The sequence below is a fragment of the Otolemur garnettii genome, unplaced genomic scaffold (assembly GCF_000181295.1).
Source record: "Otolemur garnettii isolate 467f Iridium unplaced genomic scaffold, OtoGar3 scaffold00005, whole genome shotgun sequence".
NCBI lineage: Eukaryota > Metazoa > Chordata > Mammalia > Primates > Galagidae > Otolemur > Otolemur garnettii.
The window spans coordinates 40,556,249-40,583,173 of NW_003852400.1; the positions used below are offsets into that span (position 1 = coordinate 40,556,249).

General features: G+C 37.8%; 1 protein-coding gene across 3 annotated transcripts in view; it reads right to left on the reverse strand.

The window, feature by feature from the left end:
• The window catches only part of MAP3K1 (mitogen-activated protein kinase kinase kinase 1), an 83,567-nt gene that overhangs the window by 21,120 nt on the left and 35,522 nt on the right, over positions 1-26,925 (reverse strand). For 2 of the 3 annotated variants that reach the window (XM_003782751.3, XM_023519001.1), the window contains exons 2-10: positions 19,939-20,089; positions 15,981-16,181; positions 12,375-12,575; positions 11,883-11,999; positions 11,075-11,223; positions 4,972-5,093; positions 4,304-4,385; positions 4,030-4,213; positions 1,099-1,377 (exon numbers count right to left, since the gene is read on the reverse strand). In XM_003782751.3, the coding sequence (XP_003782799.1) occupies positions 1,099-1,377; positions 4,030-4,213; positions 4,304-4,385; positions 4,972-5,093; positions 11,075-11,223; positions 11,883-11,999; positions 12,375-12,575; positions 15,981-16,181; positions 19,939-20,089 (1,486 nt within the window). The remainder of the gene's footprint in view (positions 1-1,098; positions 1,378-4,029; positions 4,214-4,303; positions 4,386-4,971; positions 5,094-11,074; positions 11,224-11,882; positions 12,000-12,374; positions 12,576-15,980; positions 16,182-19,938; positions 20,090-26,925) is intronic. The other variant, XM_023518998.1, reaches the window with a different exon arrangement.

Consider the following 26,925-nt stretch of genomic DNA (forward strand, 5'->3'; position numbering starts at 1 on the left):
TCCTGTGGGTTGAGAACTGCTGCTCTAAGGTTTTCAGTGAAAGATCAGCACATCATTCAAGTATTCCAGTTGGGACAATGAATTGTGAAGTCACTTACTTCTGACCCCAAACCCATGTTCATAACCATCACGCTATATCACCTCAAAAAAAGATTCATTAAGCATATTTGTTGGAAGACAGATTAGAACAAGATTGAGAGAGGAAAGCTTAGAGACATAACCAGACAGAAAAAAAGACTAGGTAAGAATTATTCTAAAGTAATGGTTCAAAAATACAGAAGACTTTGAGCACCGGGTGACACAGCACTGCTTGGAGACATTTCTGACTGTCACGTGTATAGGCATAAAGGGTGGGGTGGGTTTGCTACTAGTATCTAAGGACTAGAGGCCAGGACACTGCTAATCATCCTACAGTACACGGGACCAAACCCTGGTCCCCCTACCCCCAGCAAACATTTATCTGATCAACCTGTGTTGAGGTTGAGAAATGCTGTTCTAAAGAGATACATAGTCAAAATATGGAAAGTCAAATTAGTCTTCAAAGTTAAGTCCTTGTCACCATCCCACTCATCAAGGACAACTTCTAACAGGTTAAACTCACTGATCTGTATGGTGGAACTCTTTTCTTTGAAAAGGTTCCTGAATTTCCATACAACAATGTGAAATATTTGTTAAAAATTATTTCCCCTTAATATATGCTGATATGAAATTAAAGAAAAATCAAAGTATCTTTGATCACTTTGCCATTCCCTTAAGCATTTTTAATTTGGTCACGTAGAAGGGACCTGCTCAGGAAAATGTAACAGATATGAAAGGCAAGATATGCTAAGACAGTCTTTAAACATTAAAGTCTTTAAAACATTAAAACAGAAAAGCAAGCAGTATATAGGAAAATTTGAACAGAAATCTTAAAACAGTAAGATTCAAATGAACAGATCAAATGAAAAACTGAAATTTCCCAAGATTATAAAATAAAAATAAAATTTGGTTTGTCCAAAATTCAATAAAGGAGCTTTATTATATCTTAAACACACTATCTATAAACCAACAAAAAAACCCAAACCCACAATGATATGATTATGAAATAAAACTACTTACTAAAGCAGCAACATACACTTTGTAGACAGGGTCAGCACAGACCATTGATAAAACGCTGCAGCACGCCTCCACCACGTCTCCTGAGACACTGGGCTGGGAAGACCCACTGGCAGCGCCAGTGGCCGGGCTGCTTCCACCACTGCCCCCGGAATTTCCAGTGCTCTCCCCATTTGCCAACAGCAGGGCCCCACTAACATCGTGGGATAGACGCCTGAGGGCCATCTCTCTTACATTCCAGTTTCTAGAAAATAAGCAGCCAACGAGTTCCATTCCAAACACCTGTATCAAACAAACACAATGGACTCCATGAGACGAAAAACTAATGCACACACAGGATTTTGAGAAAAGCATGATTTTTGATTACCAAAGAAAAACTTTTTTTTTTTTAAGAGTCAGGGTATTGCTCTGTTGCTCAGGTGGGAGTGCAACGGCATCATCAGAGCTCACTGCAGCCTCAAACTCCTGGCTCAGGTGATCCCGCTGCTTCAGCCTCCCGAGTAGCTGGAACACCGGCACACGCCATCATGCCCAGCTAATTTTACCATTTTTCTGTAGATATAGGGGTCTCAATAATGTTGCCTTAGCTGGTCTTGAACTCATGACCCCAAGTAATCTTGCTTAGGTCTCCCAATGTACTGAGAGTATAGGTGTTGAGCCACTTCTGGACATTTCGTAAATCTTTACCATAATACAAATATTTCAAAAATTTCAAATATACCCTGTCATTTAAAAATCATAAGGAAAAATTTTATATTTAAGTTTAACTGGTAATTAACAAAAGTCATTAACATTTATTAGTTCAAGTAAAATTTTTTTTTTTTAATATGAAAGGTCTTTATTGGTGGGAGGAGGGAGGCTGCAGAGCAGCACTAAAGAGGGGGAGAGAGTGGGGAAGAGAAGTGAGAGAGAGAAGAATGAGAGGAAAGAGAAGGAAGGCAGAGAGCAGAGAAGGAAGACAGAGGAAGGTGGGAGAGAGAGAGAAAATCAGTTCAAGTAAAATTAACAGTAAATTACATTAAACATATATACATACGCATGTATATGTATGTTCACGTCTATGCTTGTAACCCCCATACTTATCAAAAACTCCCCCTCAAACAAAAAAAGATCTGTGAAGAATCCTAACTTTATATTCATATTAAGGCAGTGTACAGAGAAAAAACTCGAACATGACTAAAAAAAGCCAAATCAAGAAAGGAAATGGAGTGGAGGTTTCAGGAGATATTGTGTACTTCTCTTACAGATGACAGCAATAAGCAACACAACAGCTATCTGATTGTGTCTAATACAAAAGCATTAAAAAAAAACTAGACAAAATAGGTGGGGCTTTAAGGAACAGAGTTAAAAATCAAACAACTAAAGAAAAGTGCTTGTGTTCAAATCAGCAAAAGATAAATACAGACCTAGAATTAATGTTATGGTTATGTTATTACCATCATCATTATCATACCCCCCAAGCTAGAGTCCACAAAGAAAGAAAGAAAGAGATAAATGGTCTTCACAGTCTGGGCCAATTAACTAAAAGTAAGCTTAACACTTAAGAGAACTCATGAGAAAAATATCTAAATACTAGAGATGAATAAACAAACAATTTTGGGGAAAACAAACCATGGCATACTTATTTACATGTATTCTGTTACAAAGGGATAGTAAAGGAACAAGAATATAGTGAACTTTCAGCACTGTTAAGTAGCACACTGTGAGTTTTAACTGTCTTACATAACATTCTTAATAAAAAACTGGGACTGTATACAGGGTGGCCATAAAGTTCATGTGCAATTTAAAATAGGGTGCAATTTTAGACTACACACGAATTTTATGGACACCCTGGATACAGTCCAGTTCAATCTAAAGCTTAAGCAAGACAAACCGGACCACCGCCTCAGAAGGTGGTCACCTAATAGCTACGATCAACTTGAGGGCTCGAGAAGAAGAAGGAGAGGGGCTAAATATCACTAATGAAGTAGATAAAATAATTAAGATGTATTTATTAATTCTGCAGATTTTATTAGCTTCATAATGGGTTACTAACATGCTGAGAAAAGAGAATTTCCAAGCTGAGGAATGGTTATTTTTCTTTACAAAAGAAAAATAAAATAAATCCTAATGATAAATAAGCTTAATGAGTTAATGCATCTGTTCACAAATTTAGCAGTACTCAAAAGAATTTAACAGATTATCAAAAATAATCATTTTATTTCACTATTGTCTCCTGGGACCTGTCTGGTTCTGGGTCCCACATTTTTTAAATAATAGACTAAACACTCAACAACCAGGAAAATCATTACAAAACCACCAATCAGCAAAGGTACTTACTAAGGATGAAAAAGCATTCAATCAGAAGAGAAGACAAAGGAATGGAAACTACCCTTACAAATGACAAATGCAAGGTAAACACCACATATGTCTTCTTATTCATCCACTCGGCTATTATTCAGGACCATTATAAGCCAATAGGATATAGAAAGGAGAAAATGAGTTAAAATGGCAGCAAATAAGAAACAGTGGAAATTCTCAGCAGGAATGGGGTTTAAACTTCAGAAAAAGTGAGCACTGAAAGATTCTGGTTTCTATCCTTGGATACTCTTGTATGTCTGTTAATTCAGGAAGAGATGTTTCTAGATATGGGAGGTGAAACAAGAAACAATTTCTGAAGTTTAAGCTGTATAGTAAGCAGCATAGCATTAGTGTCGAAAGTAGAAGTTAATTTAAAATTTTCAATGGAGTAGGAGCCATGACAGAGGCAAGTAAAAGTATTTTCTCAAATTATGAACAAGTAGGGCAGAGGTTCTCGACCTGTGGGTTGCAACCCCTTTTTAACAATGAAAATACACTGCAGCATTAGGAAGGTTGAGAACCACTGAACTAGAGAAAGGAGACAAATACGTTAATTGATCAATAAATGTTTCTTACAGAAGTGAAACCCCTCACCTGAATCCATGGCTCAGCTAAATCTTTGTAAGCAGGAGGGATCTGCTGAGTTCCATAATGGGTAAGGTTGAAGTTGCTCTCTTGATTCCTTCTTTGTGCTCCAGCCAAAGGCTGCTGTGGGATGGTCTGCTGCTGTGCAGCTCTCAGGGGAGAAGGGGAATCCACCGGGCTTGACAACTCATGGCTAAAAGGAAAAATAACAAAACTTGCTAAAAAAAAGAACATTTTAACTTTTTTATTAAACACACATAAACCATTAATTCAAATTTATTACCTATAGAAATCGTGGGATCTCCACTTAGACCTACAAAGGGGACATATTAAAGGTTCTCTATTTCTTCTACATTCCTCTGCCCCTAAAAAATAAAGAAAACAAATCATAAAAAAAATATAACTGCTTAACATTATTTATATGTCATAGTCATTCATAGTAATTAGTATAGGATTTACATGAAAGGAAACTCAAAAACTAATCTGACTGAATACTCATCTGAAAGCTGGCAAATAGCAGGTTAAATTACTCTGCCGCTCATACTTTGGAAATGTTATTTTATTAGTTGAGACAACATGCTTATTGTTTTCCAAAACGTTCTGCCCCATTTGATTACCTAGGAAGGTCCCCCCAAACTAGGCCTTCTGAACGCCTGTCCAGGCTTTCTTCCACCTCCTTCCCCTTCATGCAGACTTTCTAGGCTAAGACTGCTTCTAACTCTATATGCTCCCTTCCACACCACAAGTATCATTATATACTGTGTTTCTTTGTTTGCTCATACTGTTCTTCTAACAGACTCTACACTCCAATTTGTTGAAAAACTTCACATAGGACCTAGATATACATTTTTTCTACTCTCAACAATTTCTCTAAGTGATAATCTTAAATAATCCAGCCAGCACACAGCGCAGCTTTGCTGAGTCAACACAGGGCGCAAAGGAGCCACGTACAGATGGACATGCAGTGGTGGTGCAGCTTGTTCCTGCAGCCGTCCTCACACACTGTGAGACTCTCTTCATCAAGCATGCCCAGCAAGCAAATAGGACACATCTGCTCCTCTTCATCTTTTATGCTACAAAAAGGGAAAGCAGAAGTATTGAGCACAAAAAAATCTAAGACAGAATTAATGTCATGCTAAAAGCAATTTCTGCTTCGTTAGAATATGAGCACACTGATTATAAATTTTTAAGAGCATCTCATATAACTATTTGAGATACTTATTTCTGCTATTAATACACAGTAATTTTACATCAGATTCACATACCAGTGTATTTACATAGATTGTGCATATGAGTTTACCTGTCCTTGCTATGAAAACAATTCAATATATAAACTGCAATCTTATAAAGAATGTCTGTATCCCCCAAATTCTGTATTACATCTTCTGAATAAACAAACTAACAGGTTTGACTATATCCAAAAATGCACCACTTGATACCACTTCCAAGTACTGGAGGACCTCAGTGTTCATCTACTCCACACAATAAATTTAAATGCCCATTCTAAACCCTTCTGGTAGCAGTAATATAAACTGATCCAAATCTAGAAACATACATCACTTTTAAATGTATACAAACCAGTCACCTAGACTTATAGGAAGATTAATTTATAGAGATAAATGGATGAAAGGGCTCACTGAAGGATTACTTAGTATAATGAAAAAATCAAAATCAAACAAACATCAAAAAGAGGTTAAAAAATTATAGCATACCAAGATACTTTTATAAAAAGGACAGAGATCGACAGAAAAGGACAAAGAAAGATGTCCTTACTAAAGGGTGGGGAAAAAAGCAGAAACATGAAGGAATTCTAACAGGTATAGAACAATTTCATTTATGACAAAATAAGGCAACACTGCCACATATGATGGACAGTTATATATATATATTTGGATATTTCTAATATACAAGGTGTTTTTAAATATTAGTTAAGAAAAATATCAATAAATCAATAGTAAAATGGACAAAAGAAACAAAAGAGACCAAACAAACTGGACAAGGGAGATAATAAGGCCACTGGAACAAAAAATAACCAATGACCATGAAGAGAGAAGTACACAATGTATATTAAATTAATGAATATCTTATTTAAATCTTTTTGTTTTTTTAGATAGTCTGAGTGGCAAAAACTAAATAGACTGGTAACATCTGGCCCTGATAATGGCACAGGAAAAATAGGTTCTCATATTCAGTACAGCTGGTGGGAGTAAAAATTGAAATCCCCGGAAATTTTGTTCATATTTTGTAAAATACTAAATGTCTATATTCATGACCTAAAAAATTCTACGTTCTATCATGCTATCCTACAGAAAAATTTTAAGTATGTAAACAAAAAATGAGGCCAACAAATACCAGAGGTGTCCTTACTGTCCATTAATTAAGGCAAGGCACAGTGTTTCTTTCTTTTTTTTTTTTTTGAGACAGGAGCCTCAAGCTGTACCCCTGGGTAGAGTGCTGTGGCATCCCAGCTCACAGCAACCTCCAACTCTTGGGCTCAAGTGAGTCTCCTGCCTCAGCCTCCAAAGTAGCTGGGACCACAGGCGCCCGCCACAATGTCCGGCTATTTTTTGGTTGCAGCCATCATTGTTGTTTGGCGGGCCCAGGCTGGATTTGAACGCGCCACCTTGGGTGTACGTGGCTGGTGCCTTAGCCACTTGAGCCACAGGCACCAAGCCAAGGCACAGTGTTTCAACTTAATCTTATACAAACATGAAAAGAAAAAAATAAGTATTTATGTACTGTAACATTTTGGGAAAATGTTATTGATTCATAAAGTAAAAATAAAAGTGAACCGTAGACCAAAATATATGGCATGGCTTTCTATTTGTTTAAAAATCGCCAAGAAGAGCACTGAGGGTGTGTATGTGTGTGTGTCCGCTTTACAATGCAAAGAAGTTTATTTCCTTGCTTTATACAGAGCAGTTATTTTAAAATAATACAGTGTGTAGCCAGGCTAGAGAAAAGGCTTTTGCTTTCTCTCTCTCTCTCTTTTTTTTTTTTTTTTGAGACCTAGTCTCACTCTGTTGCCCTCAGTAGAGTACAGGTAGCATCACAGTTCACTGCAACCTCCAACTCCTGGGCTTAAGCGATTCTCTTGCTTCAGCTTCCGGAGTGGCGGGACTACAGGAGCCAAAACACCCGGCTATTTTTTGTTGCAGTTGCCACTGCTATTTTAGCTGGCCGGGCTGGGTTCAAACCCACCACCTCCGGCATATGGGGCCAGCGCCCTACTCCTTTGAGCCACAGGTGCCACCCTCTCTCTTTTTTTGAGATATATGGGGCCAGTGCCCTACCCACTTGACCCACAAGCACCGCCCCGTTTTCTCTTTTATAAATGCTTTGGTTTAAAGCTTCATGATGTGATGAACAGCTTTTAAAATCAGTAACAACACTTCCATAATAACATAAAAGACAAGGCTCTGGATGCTAAAGGAGAGGCCCCAAATAAAATATCTTTGTGGCAGACCTACCATTAGACTGTTAAGTGAGAAGACTCTGTCATAACTTACCCACCTCTACAAACTCCAGTCCCTGCTAAGCTCAGGCTTTCCTCTGGGCCCAATACTGCACTTCTACTATCTTCAAGCTATGATTCTTGAAAACTGTAAAATAATCAGTTTCTCAAGTACAGAAAAACTTTTCTGAAAAGCTGAACAAAGTCAAGTCACTACGTGTGACTCCTGAGGTTAAGGCACACTTACTAGTCTCTCCCTTGCAATTTGCCTGCTCTCTTTCCATAATCATAGAGCTATTCAGGGTGCATGAACTAATGACAGAAAATTAACAGCAACGTCACAGAAATGATTTATACAACAATCTCTAGTAGACGTATTAAAGACAAAAATGATATAAAGTCAACTAACTTTTCAAATTAGCTTATTCAAAAGAGCAAAAACAAAGTTTCACAATTTAGTGAAGGTATAAGCGCAACTTATTACATTAATGTTTATTCAACAAAAAAAATACCATTCTGTGATTATTTTCTGTTCATCTTTTTTCCAAGTATGTATTTTCTATATATTGTTCAATTTATTTATATATAAGAACTATTTCATATTATTAAAAATTTTATCATAAAATTTCACTTGTCATTAAACAACGTAATTTTTTTCTTCTGTTGTGGCAAAATACACGTAAGATTTGCCATCTTAACCAAGTGTGTAGTTCAGTGGTGCCAAACACATGCGTGTATCCATCACCACCATCCATCTCTAGAACTCTTTTCATCTTGTAAAACTGAAACAATGTACCCTTAAACAGTAACTTCATAGTCTCTCCCACTACCCAACCTCTGGCAACCACATTCTACTAGATTTTGACTAAGTATCTGATGTAAGCGAAATCACACAGTATTTATTGTGATTTGCTTAGTTCACTCAGCATCATGTCCCAATGGTCCATTCATGTTGCAGCACAGGCCAGAATTTCCTTCCTTTTTAAAGCTGAGTAATATCCTATTGTGTACATACACCATATATTTTGTTTATCCATTCATGTGTCAATGGAACTTGGGTTGCTTCTACCACAGACACAATTTTTAATGGCAGCATAATTTTCCACTGACTAGATATATCCTGCTGTAAGTATCCATTTATTATTGGTCATTTGAGCTGTCTCCATATTTTTACATTTTAAGAAACCATTACAAACACTCTTGTGCCCATTTTTTCATATTTCAGACTATTTTCTTTTTAGCATAGGTCTTTTGAAAGTGAGCATAGAGCAAAGACTACAAGAGGAACAAATAAGCCTGTGGCCTACTTTTATAAATGAAGTTTTACTGGAACATACCCATGCATATTCATTTATATATTATCTACAGCTACTTTCAGGCTATAAGAGTAGAACTGAGTAGTTTCAACAGATATACAGTGGCCCACAAAATATTTAAAGTATAAAAAAAATTCACTTATAATAACACCTATTAATAACCCATTAAAATTTTTATTCTAATTTTTATGTACCTATAATACTTTTTTCATAATTCTATGTAAAACACTCATATATAAGACTTGTACATTTCTTGGATTTTTTTCCTTGAAATAAAGTACATTTACTGGATCAATGAATACGAATGTTTTAAAAAGCCATGCTACTTTTCTTTCCAGAAAGCTATTCCACTTTACATACAATGAAGCATATCCTTCAAAGAACTGAACTATTTTATTATTAAAGTCTCTACCTATTCTATCAACAAAAACTGTCTTTTTTTAAAGTGAGCATTTCTTTATTTATTAGGCTGACTGAACAGTTTTCTCATGTTTGCTAGTCCCTTGAAATTCTTTTGTGAATATTCTTTTGCCCATTTATACACTGAGATCCCAAGTTTCTATTACCACTTTTATTCTTTTTGGCAAAGTTTTGTTAATTACTTTTTGTAATTTTTTTTTTTTTTTGGTAAATCTTTCTAATTTGTTTGCCAAAATTATTTTTTATTGTTTCTGATATACCATTTAAAATTTTATGTTATCAGATCTCCAGATAATTTTTTTGTTTTCTTTTTATTGATAAAAATATGCAATTACATAAAACAAAAGCCTACCTATCTACATAGTACAACCTCAGTATATCAAAATCATAACTTTAGTACCTTCTCCCCATGGATATATTAATCCAAATAAATCAATAGGACCTCCAAATTACGGCCAGTGTCAGAAGTGTCTTTCTTTCATCTTAGTGAACAACTTTCTATTTTAACTTTTACTAGTTTTAAACATGTACTATGTTTTCCAAAATAAAAACTATAGAAATGTCAATCAAAAGCAAAAAGGCTCAAGAGTAAGTTTGGGTCAGTAAGTCTGAGAAATAAAGCTCAGTTTTTTCATTTTATTTAGAAGGAATGAGGGGTACGAGTAGTCAGGAAGCCTACATTCTGGTGATGCCTTTGCTCAAATAAGCTGCATGAGGCTTCACATTTATCACTGAACTACAGAAACCAGAAAGTCTTTAATGTCCAAAACAATCTGTAAAACTCTAGGCCTCTAAAATCAATTCATTTAGTCAAAATTTTAAAAACTCAAACATTCACTTTTTCCATGGATTAAAAACCCTCTCTTCTTCACTGAGCATTTATTATAGTATTATCATTTCTCCATTCTTCATGAACTTTGAGGCACTTACAATACTTAAAATATTGATGGGACTTTACTTAGAATAGTGCTTCTCAACTGAGGTGTCGTGGGAACACATAGGTAGTGCTCTCATAAAAGCAACAGCAATCCTTTTTGAAGTAATTAAAAAACCTAACTTTTGCATTAAAATCAATTATGGAATAGAAAGAAAATTCACATGAATTACTACGATAATACTTGAGACCTGAAAAAAGATTTACATTTGTTATTTTAAGTTACATCTTAGATTCTTTAGGCCTGTGAGTTCATTCTTATCAGCAATAAACAATGGAAAAGTTTGACAAGTACTACAGATTTTAAGTAATAATTGTGATTTAACAGCTATCATACCTCTTACTCGCAACTTATTTATTTAGAAGAGCATGCTATGTTCTCACAAGTAAAATAACTTATAATGAGGATTCCCTAAAAATATCCATGAAGTACTAAAATTATAAAATTAAAAATCTTATATTTGGAAGTGATTTTGGAAAAACCACCTTGGCTTGTATATAATTTAGTTATAAAAGAACTACAGACATTTCCTTCATCACATAGTGCTTTAGCTTCATTGTCCATGAAACAGAAATAAAACCTACCTAATGAGAATGTTGTAAGGAAAGAATGAGACAACGCACCAGGTACTTGGCACAAAGTGATGACTGATAACAGCTATGACTGATAAACCTGCAGCCCGATTTTTCTCATGAAATGGGACACTGGTTATGTTAATATGTTATTTTTCAACACTGGTTTTTAGGATAAAACGTCCACATATATATACTCACACATGACCCTTTAATATCTTTAGCTGTGATTTTAACTTGAAAGCCAAGATTCAATAATTAAAACATTTTAGAGCAACTTAACAAGTACATATTTTAAAATTACCCCTAAAATTAGAAGTAACAATTAATGCTTTTCGTTCATTACAAAGTACTGACCTGTTTTCTGAACTAGATGTAGAAGTACTAGATGATGACAATGTATGAGAATTTGACATGCGTGAAACAAACTTCTGGATGGTGTTACGAGATGGAGCTTTGATCCTTGAGCTACGCCTACTGTGATATTTCTGGAACAAACTCTCAACCTAACATTGGAAAGAAGATAGTAACAATGATATCTGTGCCATAAATATACATATAAAGACGGTTAGAGTTTAAATTCTTCTTTTTTTCTGAGACAGAGTCTCACTCTGTTGCCCTGGGTAGAGGGCTGTGGCATCACAGCTCACAGCAACCTTAAATTTCCTGGGCCTAAGCAATCCTCTTGCCTCTGTCTTGCAAGTAGCTGGGACTTTAGGTGCCTGCCACAATGCGAGCCTAGTTTTTGTTTTTAGCAGAGATGGGGGGTCTCACTCTTGCTCAGGCTGGTCTTGAACACCTGAACTCAAGCAATCCACCTGCCTCAGCCTCCCAGAGTGCTATGATTTATAAGTGTGAGCCACTATGCACAATCCTTCAATTTTTATTTGAATATGTTTTTCATGAAGTTGATTTAAAATAAGAACATATAGCTTACTAAGGACATTTTTATGGCAAGTCAGTGTTTATTGTTCATTCAGTCTAGAAAAAAACTTATTAGGCAACAACTCATAAAAGAACTATTTATAAGCATCAAATAAATCTTATTTACCTTCACTTTGAAAAATGATCACTGTCCATTTAAATGTAGTGCAAGGAAAAATTTTAAGATTGTACCATAAAAGTTTGTTGACAACTTTATTCTAAAACATTTCTAAAAAATTACCTCGAAATTCTTTAAAGTTTTCCGCCACAACATTGGGTCTGAAGGTTCTAGTTGAAATACCCGGAGCATAACGAATAGCAGATGAATACAAAATGTTCCACGCCCACAGCTACAGTTCTAAAGAGTTAGAAAAAAACCTACAGGTCAGTAAATCTGTGGTTCTACCAGAACTTCTAAGTTATCACGTTTAAAAAATATGCCAATATTGCCAAGTTTGTTATACTAAAGTTTTTATTAATTCAAATTCTTCATTATCCTCATACGCAAGAACACTCTACATCTTACTCCATGAATTAAATCTTTTACTTTTTGCTAAATTTATTAAGTAGGTCAAATTTGTAGTCTAAGGTACATTAAGTCATTAGCCTCAAATACATTTTAAACTCACTTTTGTTATTAAAGGGAATTAACGGATTTAAACTTATGAACATTATGGTATATAAATTCAAGTCAGTACCAAATGCTACATAGTAAAACAGTGACAAATCTTACCTGAGGCCCAATAAACACCCGGTATTTATTGTCTGGGCTGTCTCCTCCAATCAGGAAAGAGTTGGGTCCTATTTGCTGTAGTAAATACAGCCTGGCCCGCATCACTTTGTTCACACGGCGGTTTGTCTCCTCGGGGCTGTATGGTGAGAAGCCATCTGGTGAAGGGGCTCTTCGAGGTGGTGTGATTCTGCCACTCTGAAACTTCACAACATTATCATTTACTGGGTAAGTTTCTCACTTCTTGATAAGAAACTATTATCCAAACAGGTCATACTGGACAGTCATGTGGCAGATTATATTCTGAAAAAATAACTCAACATATAAAATATGATGAAACAAAGTGAGGCAATATACACTTGCCTGACATGCTCCTCTCAAGTGAACTCTCAAAATCCCAGTCATTCCTATCATTGATGATAAATATGAGAGACAACTATGGGTAATTTTACAAATTATTCTAGAAACATTTGAATTCTTTGGAAAGTACTATGTAAACTAAAATAAAAAGCATAATAAGTACACACCATAAGTAGGCAAAATGAGTCTGTCTAGTGGTAAAAATTTACAATCTCACGTCCTGGCACCTACGTAGGGCTTTATCAGATGCTCCTCTATTACTGGTAATTTACAAACACTGCTACAACTCTCCTCCCAAGGTGCACTTTGTGGAGACTCTTCCACAATTAAAATACCTCACTAAGAAGCAGACAGAAATGCCATCACCTATGAAGGTAATATGCCCCATTCTCACTATGCTCTACTAATTTTCCTAGGACTTGATCTTTTCATTACTGTCCACTAGAAATTCCAGTTGTTTAGGATACCTAATAAATAGTTAAAAACTTCTGTGTGGACACAAATGTTCACAGCAGCATTATTCACAATAGCTTAAAGGTGGAAACAGCTGACGTGTTCATCAATTGATGAACAGACAAAATGCAGTATACCTACATAGTAGAGTATTATTTTGCAATTAAAAATGAATATAGTACTAATGCATGCTGTAACATGGATGAACCTTGAAAACAAGATATCGAGTGAAAGAAGCCAGTTGGGCAAGATCACCTATTACACAATTCCATTTATATAAAATGTCCAGAATAGCTAAATTTTATATAGAGATAGAAAACATATCAGGAATTGTCTAGGGCTGGGGAGAGTGCTAATGGAAAACCTCAGACAAAATAAATTTACAAGTTTATTTGAGCAAATGATTCATGAACCAGGTAGCTCTCAAAAAAATAAGATGTTCAGAGAACTCATTGATGTAGCATCTCGAACAATCAGCTTCTATAGACTGAACACAAAGCAATGTGTTTGCCTCAAGAAGTTCCTAGTTATATAACCAATAGGCTGGTTGGTTGTTCACAATTGGCTCAAGCTCAGTTTGATTTCTGGGCAGAGAAACAATTTTAGGTTAATGGTGTCTGGATTAGTTTGCTGAAAAACCGTTCACAGGGCTGGGGTTTCTTCTGGGGCTGATAAAGATGTTTAAAAAATCATAGCAATGGCTACGCAACTCTGTTAATATACTAGAAAACCTTGAACTGTACAATTTAAATTGAATTATATAGCAACAAAGCCATTATTTAAGGCAGTTGCTAAAAAGTAAAAAGAAAAAAAAATACACATGCTCATGTCACTGGATACGCTCACAGAGCTACAAGATGATGTATGCAGAGACTACTTATAGAGCACTAAGTTTTTCAGTAACAAAAGGTTAGGAAGACTATAGGTGTCCAACAGGCACAACTGAAGCAGCAACCTTGGACAACACAGCTTCAGTAGATGGCACAGGAGCTCAGATAAACCACTTCTGCTAAGCCCTGTCTACTTTGCAGATTGATTAGCTAATAACTGATTGTAACTATTTCAAATAAAACAAAATCAGTAGTTTATTTAAAGGCATTTCAACATATAGTCAGCAAATATTGTTGGGTATCTTTGGTTCTACTGCAAAAACTTTTACTGTAAATATACTTTTTAAAAAATTTATTGCTTTAACAACTGCAGATCTGAAGAAAACCAGATCCTTGTGATCACTATCTCAACCATTCTTGCATTCACTCATCTGCTCTTTAACATGCATTTCCACCAGTAGAAGTCTCTCTCATGAATTTACCACCTATCTTTTTGGAAATATCCCTGATGCCTTGCTTAATACCAAAGGCAACTGGATTCTCATTGCTGCTTCTGTATTCAATCTGCTGTGATATGATACTCTGAATAAAGTATATGAAAGAAAACCTTGCCTCACACATATAGTAAAAGGAAAGAGTATTTTAACAGCCTTTTGAAACTATTCTAAATGTTCTTCTTTGGTACTACAACAAAGCTCAAAAAGTGGTTTCTTAAAAGCAGCTGTAATACAGAATCTGAAACCACATCAACAAACTCTTCCTATAGGTACATCAAAAATCCAAATGGTGTATCTTACACCTTGAACAGATCTTTAACTTATTAATGATTTTGTTATTATCATGCACTGTGACTTGGAAAATAGCGGTTCACTAAGTTATGCATATCTCCCAAATGTTCACGTATTTCATTATACAATATAAAAAAAAAATCACAGCTCCTATCATCAATCTCATGAGAAAAGTCAATGGTGGATTTGAGTTATCTAAAATTCTAATTTTTGCTTTGAGATCTCAAATTTATCACTGGTAAAAAACACTCTAGTTATTTCCCTTGAAGTGACAGTCTGAATTCATCCTAAAGAAAATGTCTGCCAAATACCCAAGTTAAATAATAATAGTTTGTTGGTCACTCAATCTTTCAAATAATAATGTTCCATGAAAAAACAACAGGTTAAACTAGACTGCAGCTCTAACAACTGTACAAATGTTTTTCTTTGAGACAACTATTGTATTTTGGTATGTAGCAAAAGTGCTTTATGTATGCATCCCATTTACCACACAGAATATTAAAAAGATGTGTATTTAATAAGAGTTGAGACTTAATAAAATTCTGTTTTTCATCAAAGGCACTCATACTTGAAACTGACATTTTTTTGTTTTTTTTTTTTGAGACGGAGCCTCAAGCTATCCCCCTGGGTAGAGTGCCATGGCATCACGCCCACTGCAACCTCCAACTCCTGGGCTCAAGCGAGTCTCCTGCCTCAGCCTCCCAAGCAGCCGGGACCACAGGCGCCCGCCACAACGCCTGGCATTTTTTGGTTGCAGCCATCATTGTTGTTTGGCGGGCCCGGGCTGGGGATTCGAACCCGCCACCTTAGGTGTATGTGGCTGGTGCCTTAGCCGCTTGAGCCACAGGCGCCGAGCCGAAACTGACATTTTTTTTCTTTACTGTCTAATACAATTTCTAGAGTTGTAGCCTTAAACTATACAAAGGCACTGGGAGCTTCACTGTAAATATCAATTCAGTGAAACGGGCAAACAGCACCTCAGTTTTATTACAAAATTAGTTTCGACCTAATGAACCCCAGGAAGGGTTTCAGGAACTACCCTTTCCCCAAGGGGTCTTTAGATCATATTATATTTTGAAAACTGAAGTTTCAACAGATGGCTGGATACTGTTCTCTATGTTGTAAGTGAATCTAAAAAATCACAGAAATGAAAAGTATTTCTTGAAACATTAACTTACAGGCACTGGGGAAACTCTTTTTCTCCTTACTCCCGGAGATTCTGATTTCACTGTGCGACCTGATGGGGAGCTTCCAGGAGAAGGACTGCGGCGGCCTTTGGGGGCTGATGAAGTGGTGCTTGCCTGGCCCTCCCCTGGAGACTCAGCGGCCAAGTTATTCATTTCGGATCCATCTCCTTTAACAGGGATTGGTTTTACCACCTGAATAAAAAATATTCCAATATTTTGATTACTTAAAAACATAAAAGGTAAGTGAATTTAAACACCATAGACTAGGACAGGGGTCCTCAAACTTTTTAAACAGGGGGCCAGTTCACTGTCTCTCAGACCGTTGGAGGGCCGGACTGCGGGCCCTGGGACGAGTCAACTGCTAAACAGAACAGGCAGCAGCAGCAAAAACACCCGGCGAGCTGGATAAATGTCCTAGGCAAGTCGCCTGTGGCCCGCAGGCCGTAGTTTGAGGACGCCTGGACTAGGACATGAACTCAATGAGTTTTTATTATCGAATAGTATGCCAATATACTAGACAATATATCAACTTTTATTCAGTACTACCTTAAGCCATTAATGTAAAAGACTATTTTTTAAGCTACACAAATTTCAGTCATTTAGGACTTATAACTAGTTAAAATGTACAGTACGAAATTGTAGAAATGGTATCTGTAATTACATGTCCTTCCTCATTTAACAGCCACAATCAAAAAAGAGAGTCAACAAATGTAAAAAATAAGCACTTATAACTTCTACTGTTAATTTATTCAACCAGATTGAGGATCTAGATGTCTTTTTTCATTTTGAGACAGTCTTACTTTGTCACCCTTGTTAGAGTGCTGTACTGTTATAGCTCACAGCAACCTCAAACTCTTGGTCTCAAGAGATTCTCTTGCCTCAGCCTCCCAAGTAGCTGGGACTACAGGCGCCAACCACAACATCCAGCTGTTTTTAGAGATGAGGTCTTGCTCTAGCTCAGGCTGGAATCGAACTCATGAGCTCAAGCAATCCATCCACCTTGGCTTCCCAAGAGCTGGGATTACAGGGATGAGCCACTGCACCCAGCCTAGATGTCTCTCTCTCTCTCTTTTTTTTTTTTTTAGATGTCTCTTTTTTATTTGTTTTCACAAAATGCAGAACATTGAAAATGCTACAGGGCATAATTTCATGTGATCAAATAGTCTGAATGATGAACAAGAAGCCATTTTGCCTTGTTTTTCCCAAAATATCACATTATAATAGGTTAGATGTATATCCAGAAAAGCAAAAAGGCCAGAGTTTAAAGATCAACCTCTCAAGCAGAAATGCAATTCACAAGATCTGCTTTTTTAAAAAAAATATATTAGAGCCTTTGAATTCAGCCATGACCAAAAAGCCAAACTGCAGCCTCAGGGCGCCGGGCCTCAGGGCGCCGGGCCTTTCCCACTTTTCTTCCTTTTTGCTCCTGCTCTACAGCCGGTCACTGCACCCGCCAAACTCGCCTAGCCTGCCCCTCTCCTGTGCTCCCACTCAGCTCTCCTCAGCTTCCCTGTCCCTCTAGTGCCCCAGGCAGTATCACTTCACCTGGGGGAAACTTACCCAGCTTTTAACACTCCATTAACATCCTACCTTTGGTGAAGCCTCCCTAACGCCACCAGTTTGCCACGCTTTCTCTTTCCTAATTTCTTACTGCTCTTCTGCCTCGCCTGCTCATCTGGCACCTGGTCACAAAGTGCTTTGTGATATTTCATTGATTATTCTATTCTTATTTGTGTACAAGTCTTATTTTCCTATTTGCAGATATTTACACTTTACTTAATATTTCAAGAAGGATTTTTATGCAACTGACATAAAACATAAAAACAGAATCAGACCTCCCAAGTAGACTGTTACCCTCCGAAGGATAACAGGAAATCCGTAAACCATAAAATGCAGGGTGGTGTAATTAAACTTAAATGTGGTTTGTTCAGCACCTCATTCCACACATCTCTTCCTCCTCCCTCATATACAGAAAAGGTATTTAGGTATTTGCTAGGAAGTAGACAGGGAGAAATAGCAAACCCTGGTCTTAGAAAATGGATATTCTTAGTTTGAGTGTAATAAAGGGAAAATAGGGCCAGGTGCAGTGGCTCACACCTAGAATCCTAGGACTCTGGGAGCCCGCGGCAGTGAAGTGCTTGAGCTCAGGAGTTCAAGACCAGCCTGAGCAAGAATAGACCCCATCTCTACTAAAAATAGAAAAACTGAGACAAGAGGATCACTTGAGCCCAAGAGTTGGGAGGCTGCTGTGAGCTATGATGACGTCATGGCACTCTACCAGGGCAACAGCTTGAGACTCTGTCTCAAAAACAAACAAATAAACAAAAAAGGCAAATGGCTGGCTTCTTTTTATAAAGTTGTGATTTATGCCCCCAGGGTATTTTAAGAAAGATTTAGGCTCCGCTGGAACATCTCCAGTTCAAGGAGCTCAAAAAGCAGCACATTTAAACTTTACATGGCTTTAATTGTTCACAAGCTCTTTATATTGATTAAGCGGAAATATGCCCCTCTAGCTGCCACCTTCTATAAGATGTTTCAACAGAACTTTCTCTTCTCTAAGGTAAGTCCTTGATTTCTTCATCTTTATCCTCTGATGTGAATAACAAATGATGAGGGGTTTTTACCACACTACCTCATGTGAGTGATAAATGGAAGAAATGCAGAAACTTAGCTACAAAGAGAGGACCTCACAGACCACAGTAGCTAAAAAACCTGGCACACATTTATTCTGTATAGATTTATTCTGTGTATCTCCATGGGACAGACTTAGAACCAGAGGATAGACCATGTACCGCAGACTGCAGTTCAACGATGAGGGGAGCCCAAAGCCTCAGTGGTTGCTGAGATATTCAAGTCAGAGACTGGTCAGTACTTGTCAGACATCAAAGGGAACTTTCTCAGGACGATGGAAATGCTCTGTAATGACACTGTCTATCTAATAAAAGGCGGCCATTAGCCACATGTGGTTACCGAGCATTTGAAATATGACAAGACTGAGGAACTAAACCTTCACTTCTATTTATGTTTAATTAATTTCAATGTAAATTTACAAACAGGCATGTCGGATGAATGTAGGGCTAAATCATTTGAAAAGGGTGCAGTTTGGACTTCTACCGAAGTTTATATGAATTTTAAGTTACCATATCTGCTTAAAAAGGACAAAACTAAACCTAGCTGGCAGAGACTGGTGCTGGGACACCGTAACAACTGGATCTACCTCTTGCTTTGTAAGCATGAAGACACACACTTCGTAACACTAGGTTCATACTTTAAAAAAGAATAACCATAGCAAAGGATGGAGTATCCTTGCTGTCCCTGATCTAGGAATCTAGGTTTTCTTTCACCAAATCCTATCAAAATTTAATTTATCTTAAACCCCAATGACCCTATTAAACTTTTTCTTTCCTGGAATATTTATGAAATTGGGAAAATTGCTCTTTTACAGTTAGAAAGTACACCACCCTGAGTAAGAGCGAGACCCTGTCTCTACTAAAAATAGAAAAACTAGCTGGGTGAAGTGGGAGGCGCCTGTAGTCCTAAATACTCTGGAGGCTGAGGCATGAGGATCACTTGAACCCGACAGTTTGAGGTTGCTATGCCCTATGACACCACTGCATTCTACCCAGGGCCACAGAGTGAGACTATCTCTAAAAAAAAAGTTAGAAAGTACAGTATAAAACTCTAAAAAAAGGGTTTTAGATACTGACATTAGAGGGCAGTGTTGCTTTAAGCATTTAGCACTCTACTAAATGTAGCTAAGTTCCCAGACCATTTAAGTTGCTTATTGAGCATAGTTTTCAATATGAGTTGTCTCAAGTAGCCAGATTAGCAAGCAAACAAAACTCCTGCATTTAAAATGAAGAAAGTTTATAAGAGCATCTACTTATACTTAATTTTCCATCTTCTCCTATCCTTTCTTCTTGAAAGCGGGTGACCCACAGCCACTTACCACGGGGCCGCGCCTATTCCTCCTTTCCAACCACTCATGCTTCCAGGCTGGCATACAGGTTGCCTTCAGCTTCTCCCTGATCATTCGCTCCTCTGGGCGATCGTCCATTTTGTGCAACCCTTTGAGAGTTTCTTTATTCTCCATCTCGCGACTGAACAGGAGGGAAAGACAAGGAGAATGAGAAACTTATATATGAGAAATAATTTCCAAGAACTAACAGAGCAGAATGGTTCTAAGGGGCATGTAACCAAAAATATAGTTGCTAAAAAAAAAAAGCAAAAACAAATGATTTAAGCAAGCTGCGCATGCTGTAGAACTCTGTAAGTTGGTCAACAGACAGAGGTGATCAAAATAAGGAATGAGGCCTACTGCACACATACATACATGTGGTACGTATCTGGTCTACAAAAATTAGGTCAACTTAAGGAGGTGGTCAACTATGGAGGTTCCACTGTATTGTGAATTATATATTGCTTTATTGTTCAACTTATTAAGTAGTAGAGAATGTTGCTAATGAGTTTAACAGTGCCTTTAAAAAGAAAGTTTCTATTTAGAAGGTGAAAGCTTACTGATAATACTGATGCAGACCTTTGCTTCCAGGTGGTCTACAAAATGGATTCTAAGCATTGCATTAAGCATTATATTAACAATAAATACGTTCGCGGAGACCGGATGGGTTCTAACTCTACCACCCTCACATACAAACCACAAACCTTCTCAAGTACAGTATGTAACAAATATTTACGAGGGTATCTTACTACCCTTTATTTCCAGATTTCCAGTAACTTAAGTCAATACAAACAGAATCTGACGGGTATGCTCTTTTTCTGTAAGCTAAGTGAATACTTAGTAAGTTAGGTGATGTTTAATTACATCTTCAATGACCCTGAAATAATTCCAAGTATAATTGATTAAATTAATATTTTCGTACAGCAATACTCTAATTCCATGAGAGAGTATTTGGGGTGGTCTATTTAAAGAGTAAAAATTACCTGTATGAACATCTTGACCTTTACTTCATAAAATGATGTGGATCTGCCATAATAAAAAAATCTCTCAACTAGGAACTTTGGGGAATTAACTCTACAAAGTTTAACAGATAAAGCATCAAGCTCACAAAAATCATGAGTTTTATAATAAACTCATATCCAAGTGTGCATACAGACACACACCCACAAACATCTACGCAGATTTAAAACCTGGTTCTCATAAGGAAGCAGTTAAAGCAAGTATACTCTGGAAGAAGTAACAACTTTAAAAATATTAAGATAACTTAAATAACTATTTTGGAAAGTCTATAAAGCTAGAGAAGCGGCTCGGCGCCTATAGCTTAACCGGCTAAGGCGCCAGCCACGTACACCTAAGGTGGCGGGTTCGAATCCCCAGCCCAGACCCGCCAAACAACAATGATGGCTGCAACCAAAAAATGGCCAGGCGTTGTGGCGGGCGCCTGTGGTCCCAGCTACTTGGGAGGCGGAGGCAGGAGACTGGCTTGAGCCCAGGAGTTGGAGGTTGCTGTGAGCTGTAATGCCACGGCACTCTGCCCAGGGGGACAGCTTGAGGCTCTGTCTCAAAAAAAAAAAAAAAAAAAAAAAGCTAGAGAAGAGTGAATTTCTACACCAATAGGAAAAGGAAATACTCAAAATAATACCAGAGACAATAACCTCAAGTTTACAACAAAGTTAGATTCAGATTCTCTAGAATATTTTCCAACTAATTGCAACTATGAAGCAGTATCTTTAGAGAGACAGCAAATATATACACACACATACATATATAAAAATACAAGCATATGTGAATATATATGTATAAAAAATCTACTTAAAACCAAATATGCACTAGAGGAAATAGTTAAATTGGCTTAACTGAAGCACCAATACTGTGAGGGAAGTAGAAATTAAAATATTAAACACCTCTGTGGCTGGCTGGCCTAGATCCTTTTAGGAATACAAAAAACATATAACATTTGATTTAAAATGTACAAAACTTCCACCACACAGATATAAAAACCATCACATAGAATGCAGCAATATGCAATTTTTAAAAGCTTTTTTGAAAAGTATTATCATCTCATGTACTTAGAAGTGTATGGCTACTTTTCACACTTGATGAATGTTCAGGTTATGTGTAGGAGAAAGAGAGAGGAAGAGAGAGAAAGCAAGGTGGGAGGAAAGGGAAAAGGGAAGGAGGCAGAGGAGAGAGGGAGAACAAGAAAGCGAGAGGTAAGGAGAAAATCTGTAAATTTATATTTTCAAATCTGGGGTAGAGATAAATGTTTCCCAAAAATCTATCCTGCTCAGTCAAAATCCAGGAAGCTCAGATTTATAAGCAACTGACTTTATGAGCTGATGGCATATCAAAAATTCACTTACAAATCTGTAGTATGAAAAGCTAACTCCCTCCAGAGACAATGTTGCAAGGTGGTTTGGTTCCAGGCTAGTTCTCCAAAGTCAGTCCTATAGTGAAAACGCAGAACTTCTTACAGAAGAAGTTCCTCCTCTCCTGAGAAAGGTGCTCATCTTCCCTCTGGTCCAAAATGTCTCTTTCCCCCCAAGTCTGTTTCAGGAGCATCCCTTCTCTGTTCCGCATTTTTCTCTGGCACGCACCCAAACACACAGAGTACTTTCCCTAAAGTGTTCCTTAAATGTATCTGAACTTCTGCTCATATCTGAGATTATTTCTTCAGAATAAACTCCCAGAAATGGAAGTGCTACCTCAAAAAGATTTCTGATAATACTGGCAAATAATCTCCAGGAAAACCCATCTTCCATTCACAACCTCCACATGCAGTTGCTAAATCATACTGGTCTGAACTGGTAACAGGCTCCCAAGGCTGGCTTCACCCCCAATCTTAGTCCTATCCAACCCAGGCTGCAGCCACTCCCTCCACTAAGATCCTCTTGTGTTTTCCTCCAGGTTTAGACTAAAATCAGAAATGTTTGGTCAGTGCATGTCACCCAGATGTGGGCTCCATCCTTCTGCTTCTATCACTGCCTCAATTACTTCAACATCTTTCCTTTTTAGGGGCCTACTTTTGGCCTAATTACTGCCCACTTTTTGGGTTTCCTCAACTCCCCAGAGACGTTCCTGATCTCAGCTAGGAATGCCCAGTTCCATTCCTTCATAGACTTGTATTTCTCCAAACTATCCCTCTCTCCCCTCATGAACTCTAAGCTCCCTAAGTGCAGGGACCAGGTGTTAGCCATCTGTACACCTACCACCCACTCATGTTTGGCTCATAATGGATATTAACGCATTTTAAAAGAATGATCAGTCATTTATTAACATCTTTGGCAGTCCCAAGGACCTTCCTAGTTTTAAAATTTAACAACTATTCATATAATTAACTTTTTTTTTTTTTTGGAGACAAAGTCTTATTATGTTCTCCTCAGTAGAGTGCTGGGGCGTCATAGCTCACAGCAACATCCAACTCTTGGACTTAAGCGATTCTCTTGCCTCAGTCTCCCAAGTAGCTGGGACTACAAGGCAGCTGCCACAACTCCCGGCTATGTTTTGGTTGCAGTTGTCATTGCTGTTTAGCTGGTCTGAGCTGGGTTCGAACCCGCAAGCCTTGGTATATGTGGCCAGCGCTGTAACCACTATGCTAGGGCGCTGTGCCATAATTAACTCTTTTTAAGACTAAATGTGCAATTTGTATGTTACTCACTATCACAATTTTCACTGTCCCTAAATAAACCTACAAATATAAATAAACCAAAGTGTTCTTAGTTTCTTTGTAACAATTCTATATATCATTAATTCTAAAATGTATATTTTTTTCTCACCTTAGTTATCTGAAATCTAAACATCTCTTATAATCAGATGTTGTTGCAACTTAATTGGCAGGTTTTCTTCCCCCCATGTCTTCATGGTATATATAAAATAGAGTATAAATCTGATTCCGCTTGTCTGGAAGAAACCATGGTTTTTATTTATTATTATTTTGGGTGTGTGTGTGTGAGACAGAGTTTCACTTATTAACCCTCAGTAGAGTGCTGTAACATCATAGCTCACAGCAACCTCCAACTCCTGGGCTTAGGTGATTCTCCTGCCTCAGCCTCCGGAGTAGCCGGGACTACAGGCGCCCGCCACAACATCCGGCTATTTTTTGGTTGCAGTTTGGCCGGGGCTGGGCTTGAACCCACCACCCTCGGTATATGGGGTCAGCACCCTACTCATTGAGCCACCGGTGCCGCCCCATGGTTTTTATTTTTACCAGATGATTGTGTGTGTGTGTATGGCAGTACTTGTCATTCAATGAATATCACAGCTGTAACGGAAAAAACTTTTTTAAACCAAAGCTAATCTACACAGCTGTAAAGTCAGTGAAAGCTGTGAGCCACCTCTAATTCATATTGGTTTATCATGTATGTTTTACCATATCTATTACCTAGAAACACACTTGTTATTTTAACTAAAAGAATAGGTTTTATATTTCTGATTTTTAAAGATAACGGATTTGAGCAAGACAAACAATGTGTTTTAAAAAACTACCTTGAAGACTGAACAAAATTTTAGCCAGATAAACTTGAGAAATTTGAATATTGTTACAGAGGGAGCTTTATTTTTTTCTACTGTTCATTTAGGAAACATGAGGTTTCTAAACATTATTCAGAATGAATTTGTCACTGAGGGAGAATGGGAAGGACCCTTTCTCCCCTGAGCATGGTATCTAGTGCCAGACTCTTTCTAGACCTAAACAACTCAACTGCTAAAACCTGCCATGCTTCAATGGCCCCTTCTCAGGGAAACCATTCAGTCCTCCCTTTATTCAACCTACTATGGGGTCAGCCACTGCTGACAGTACTGTCTCTCTTCTCCAATATCTTTTTTCCTAGTTCGGCATCTAATAATCTTACATCAGTTCCATAAACCAGACCCTCTTCCTGGAGCCCCTTAAATGCCACCACTGCCCTCTCCTCACAGCACCAAAAAGCTTCCTAAGTATACCAGGATATTTCAAATCTGTCTTTGCAGATGATTTTTCTTCTTTTCTTGGTCATCTCATATTCCTTTAGTAATGAATTTCCCGCCACCATTCCATGGCAGATAGCTACTCTCTCGGCATGCTAAATATTAATGATACATCAGAAAATTAAGTCTATGTTAGGTACAGGCCTCACTATATTGGGAGCTCTTCCAGGACAGGTTATCTTACTCATTTTTCTATCATTGCCGAGTGTCCTGGATGGACCACAGAAGGTGCCCAATACAGTGACCTTCTGGTGGCTGATGCTTAGGGTGCACCATACATTAGAGCTCATCCCACAACCTATAGTTGGCTTCTCCCAGAACATGCCTTGGTCCCAAAACCCTCAATAATGGGTGGTGCTGTGGGTCTTAGATCTCCGTATGAAAGCCAGACACATGCATCCTGTCACTGCAGGCAGAATGGCACTAAACAGAGAAATAGCACAATGAGACAGAAAGGAGGAGAAGGGAAAGAAATCAGTGAGAAGGAAGATGGCGAGACGGAGAAGCAATGAAAATAAATGTGAGCGCTGTAGCTGGGTCCCCTGCTAAGCTGCTGGACGATGAGAGCCACTTTACACCACCCTGGGTGATGAATGAGTAGTTTTGCAGGGGCCATGTGTATGTGTGCGATGGAGGAAATTTCTTCATGGATTCTTTACTTTGGAGTGAAATAAACCCCAACATATCGCCACGCCCTACAACCCCAAAGAGCCTGACTAAAGTTCTGCACAATGTCTGTTACACAGGGGATATTCAATAAATACTCAAAGATAGAATCCTACTGAGTCTACTATAAATTTTTAAGTTATTTATTAGATGGTTCATCGTTAGCATGGAAATATATTCATCAACAATTAGTGATATGGAGAAATAAGTGACTACGTCATAACAGAAAAGTTACGTTACATGCCAGACAAGGTGTTAGGTGCTCTCATGCATCAACTTGCTTCGCTCCCCCAACCCTCTGAGGTCGCTGCCATCTGAGGCCTGCAGAGGCCAGGTTACATGCTCACGTTCAAACAGTCTGTGGGTAGCAGGAGTCAAACCCCTGTGGGTTTGACTCCACAGCCTATTCTCTTCGCTGCTCTAGTCAGTCACTGCCAAATTGGATTTAATTTTTATAAGTCAGCACTCAGACATCTACTCTGATATCCATTTGATAATAGTAGAAATTTTGGAAGTTTTTACAATGGTGACTATTTTATTACCAGAATCAGAGATTACAAGAATTAAAGAAGCACAGTAATTTTCTTCATTATGAGAGCATTTGACTGTCAAAGGAGCAATCAAGACTATAATGATCACATAAGACCTTTCTGGAAACGAATGAGATTTAAGCTCAGTATAAATAAAAATTTCCATAACACATTAGATTATGGATAACTTTACAGAGAAAGAATCTTGATTCTCTTGGTGTTTGAGGAATTTCAAGGAACCCTGGAATGCACTGGATTATTTAGGACAGGCACAATTCAGAGGTACCCAGCTGAGGTCCACTTGTGAAGTCCTCCTAACGCAGAAATTCATAGGCAACTGAAACTGACAAGCTTTGTTACCAAGGAAAGAGGAGAGTAGGAGAGAAACTATCTTCTTAAAAACTACTATTCCATTGTGGGAAGTTTTAAATATAAACCTCCAGGCAGAAAGCAAGAGAAGGAATGACTTGGATAAGGGTGGGGAGAGATCATGATGAAACAGAAAGGCTATAACCAGCCCTTCTCATGGACAGCGCTGTGCTACCAGCTCCACCTGGGGGGTATCCCAGTCAACTCTCATGAGGTGAGACATTTCCTATCCCACTTTACAGATGAGAAAAAAGACAAGGGAGGTCAAGTTATGTGTTCAAGGTGATAAAGTCTACAGATGAAAAAGACATGATTTAAACTCAGGTATGAGTGATTTCAAGGTCTATGTCTTCTACACAACAAAAGTAAAACAAACTTTTTTTTTTTTTTTTTTTTTTTGAGACAGAGCCTCAAGCTGTCCCCCTGGGTAGAGTGTCGTGGCATTACA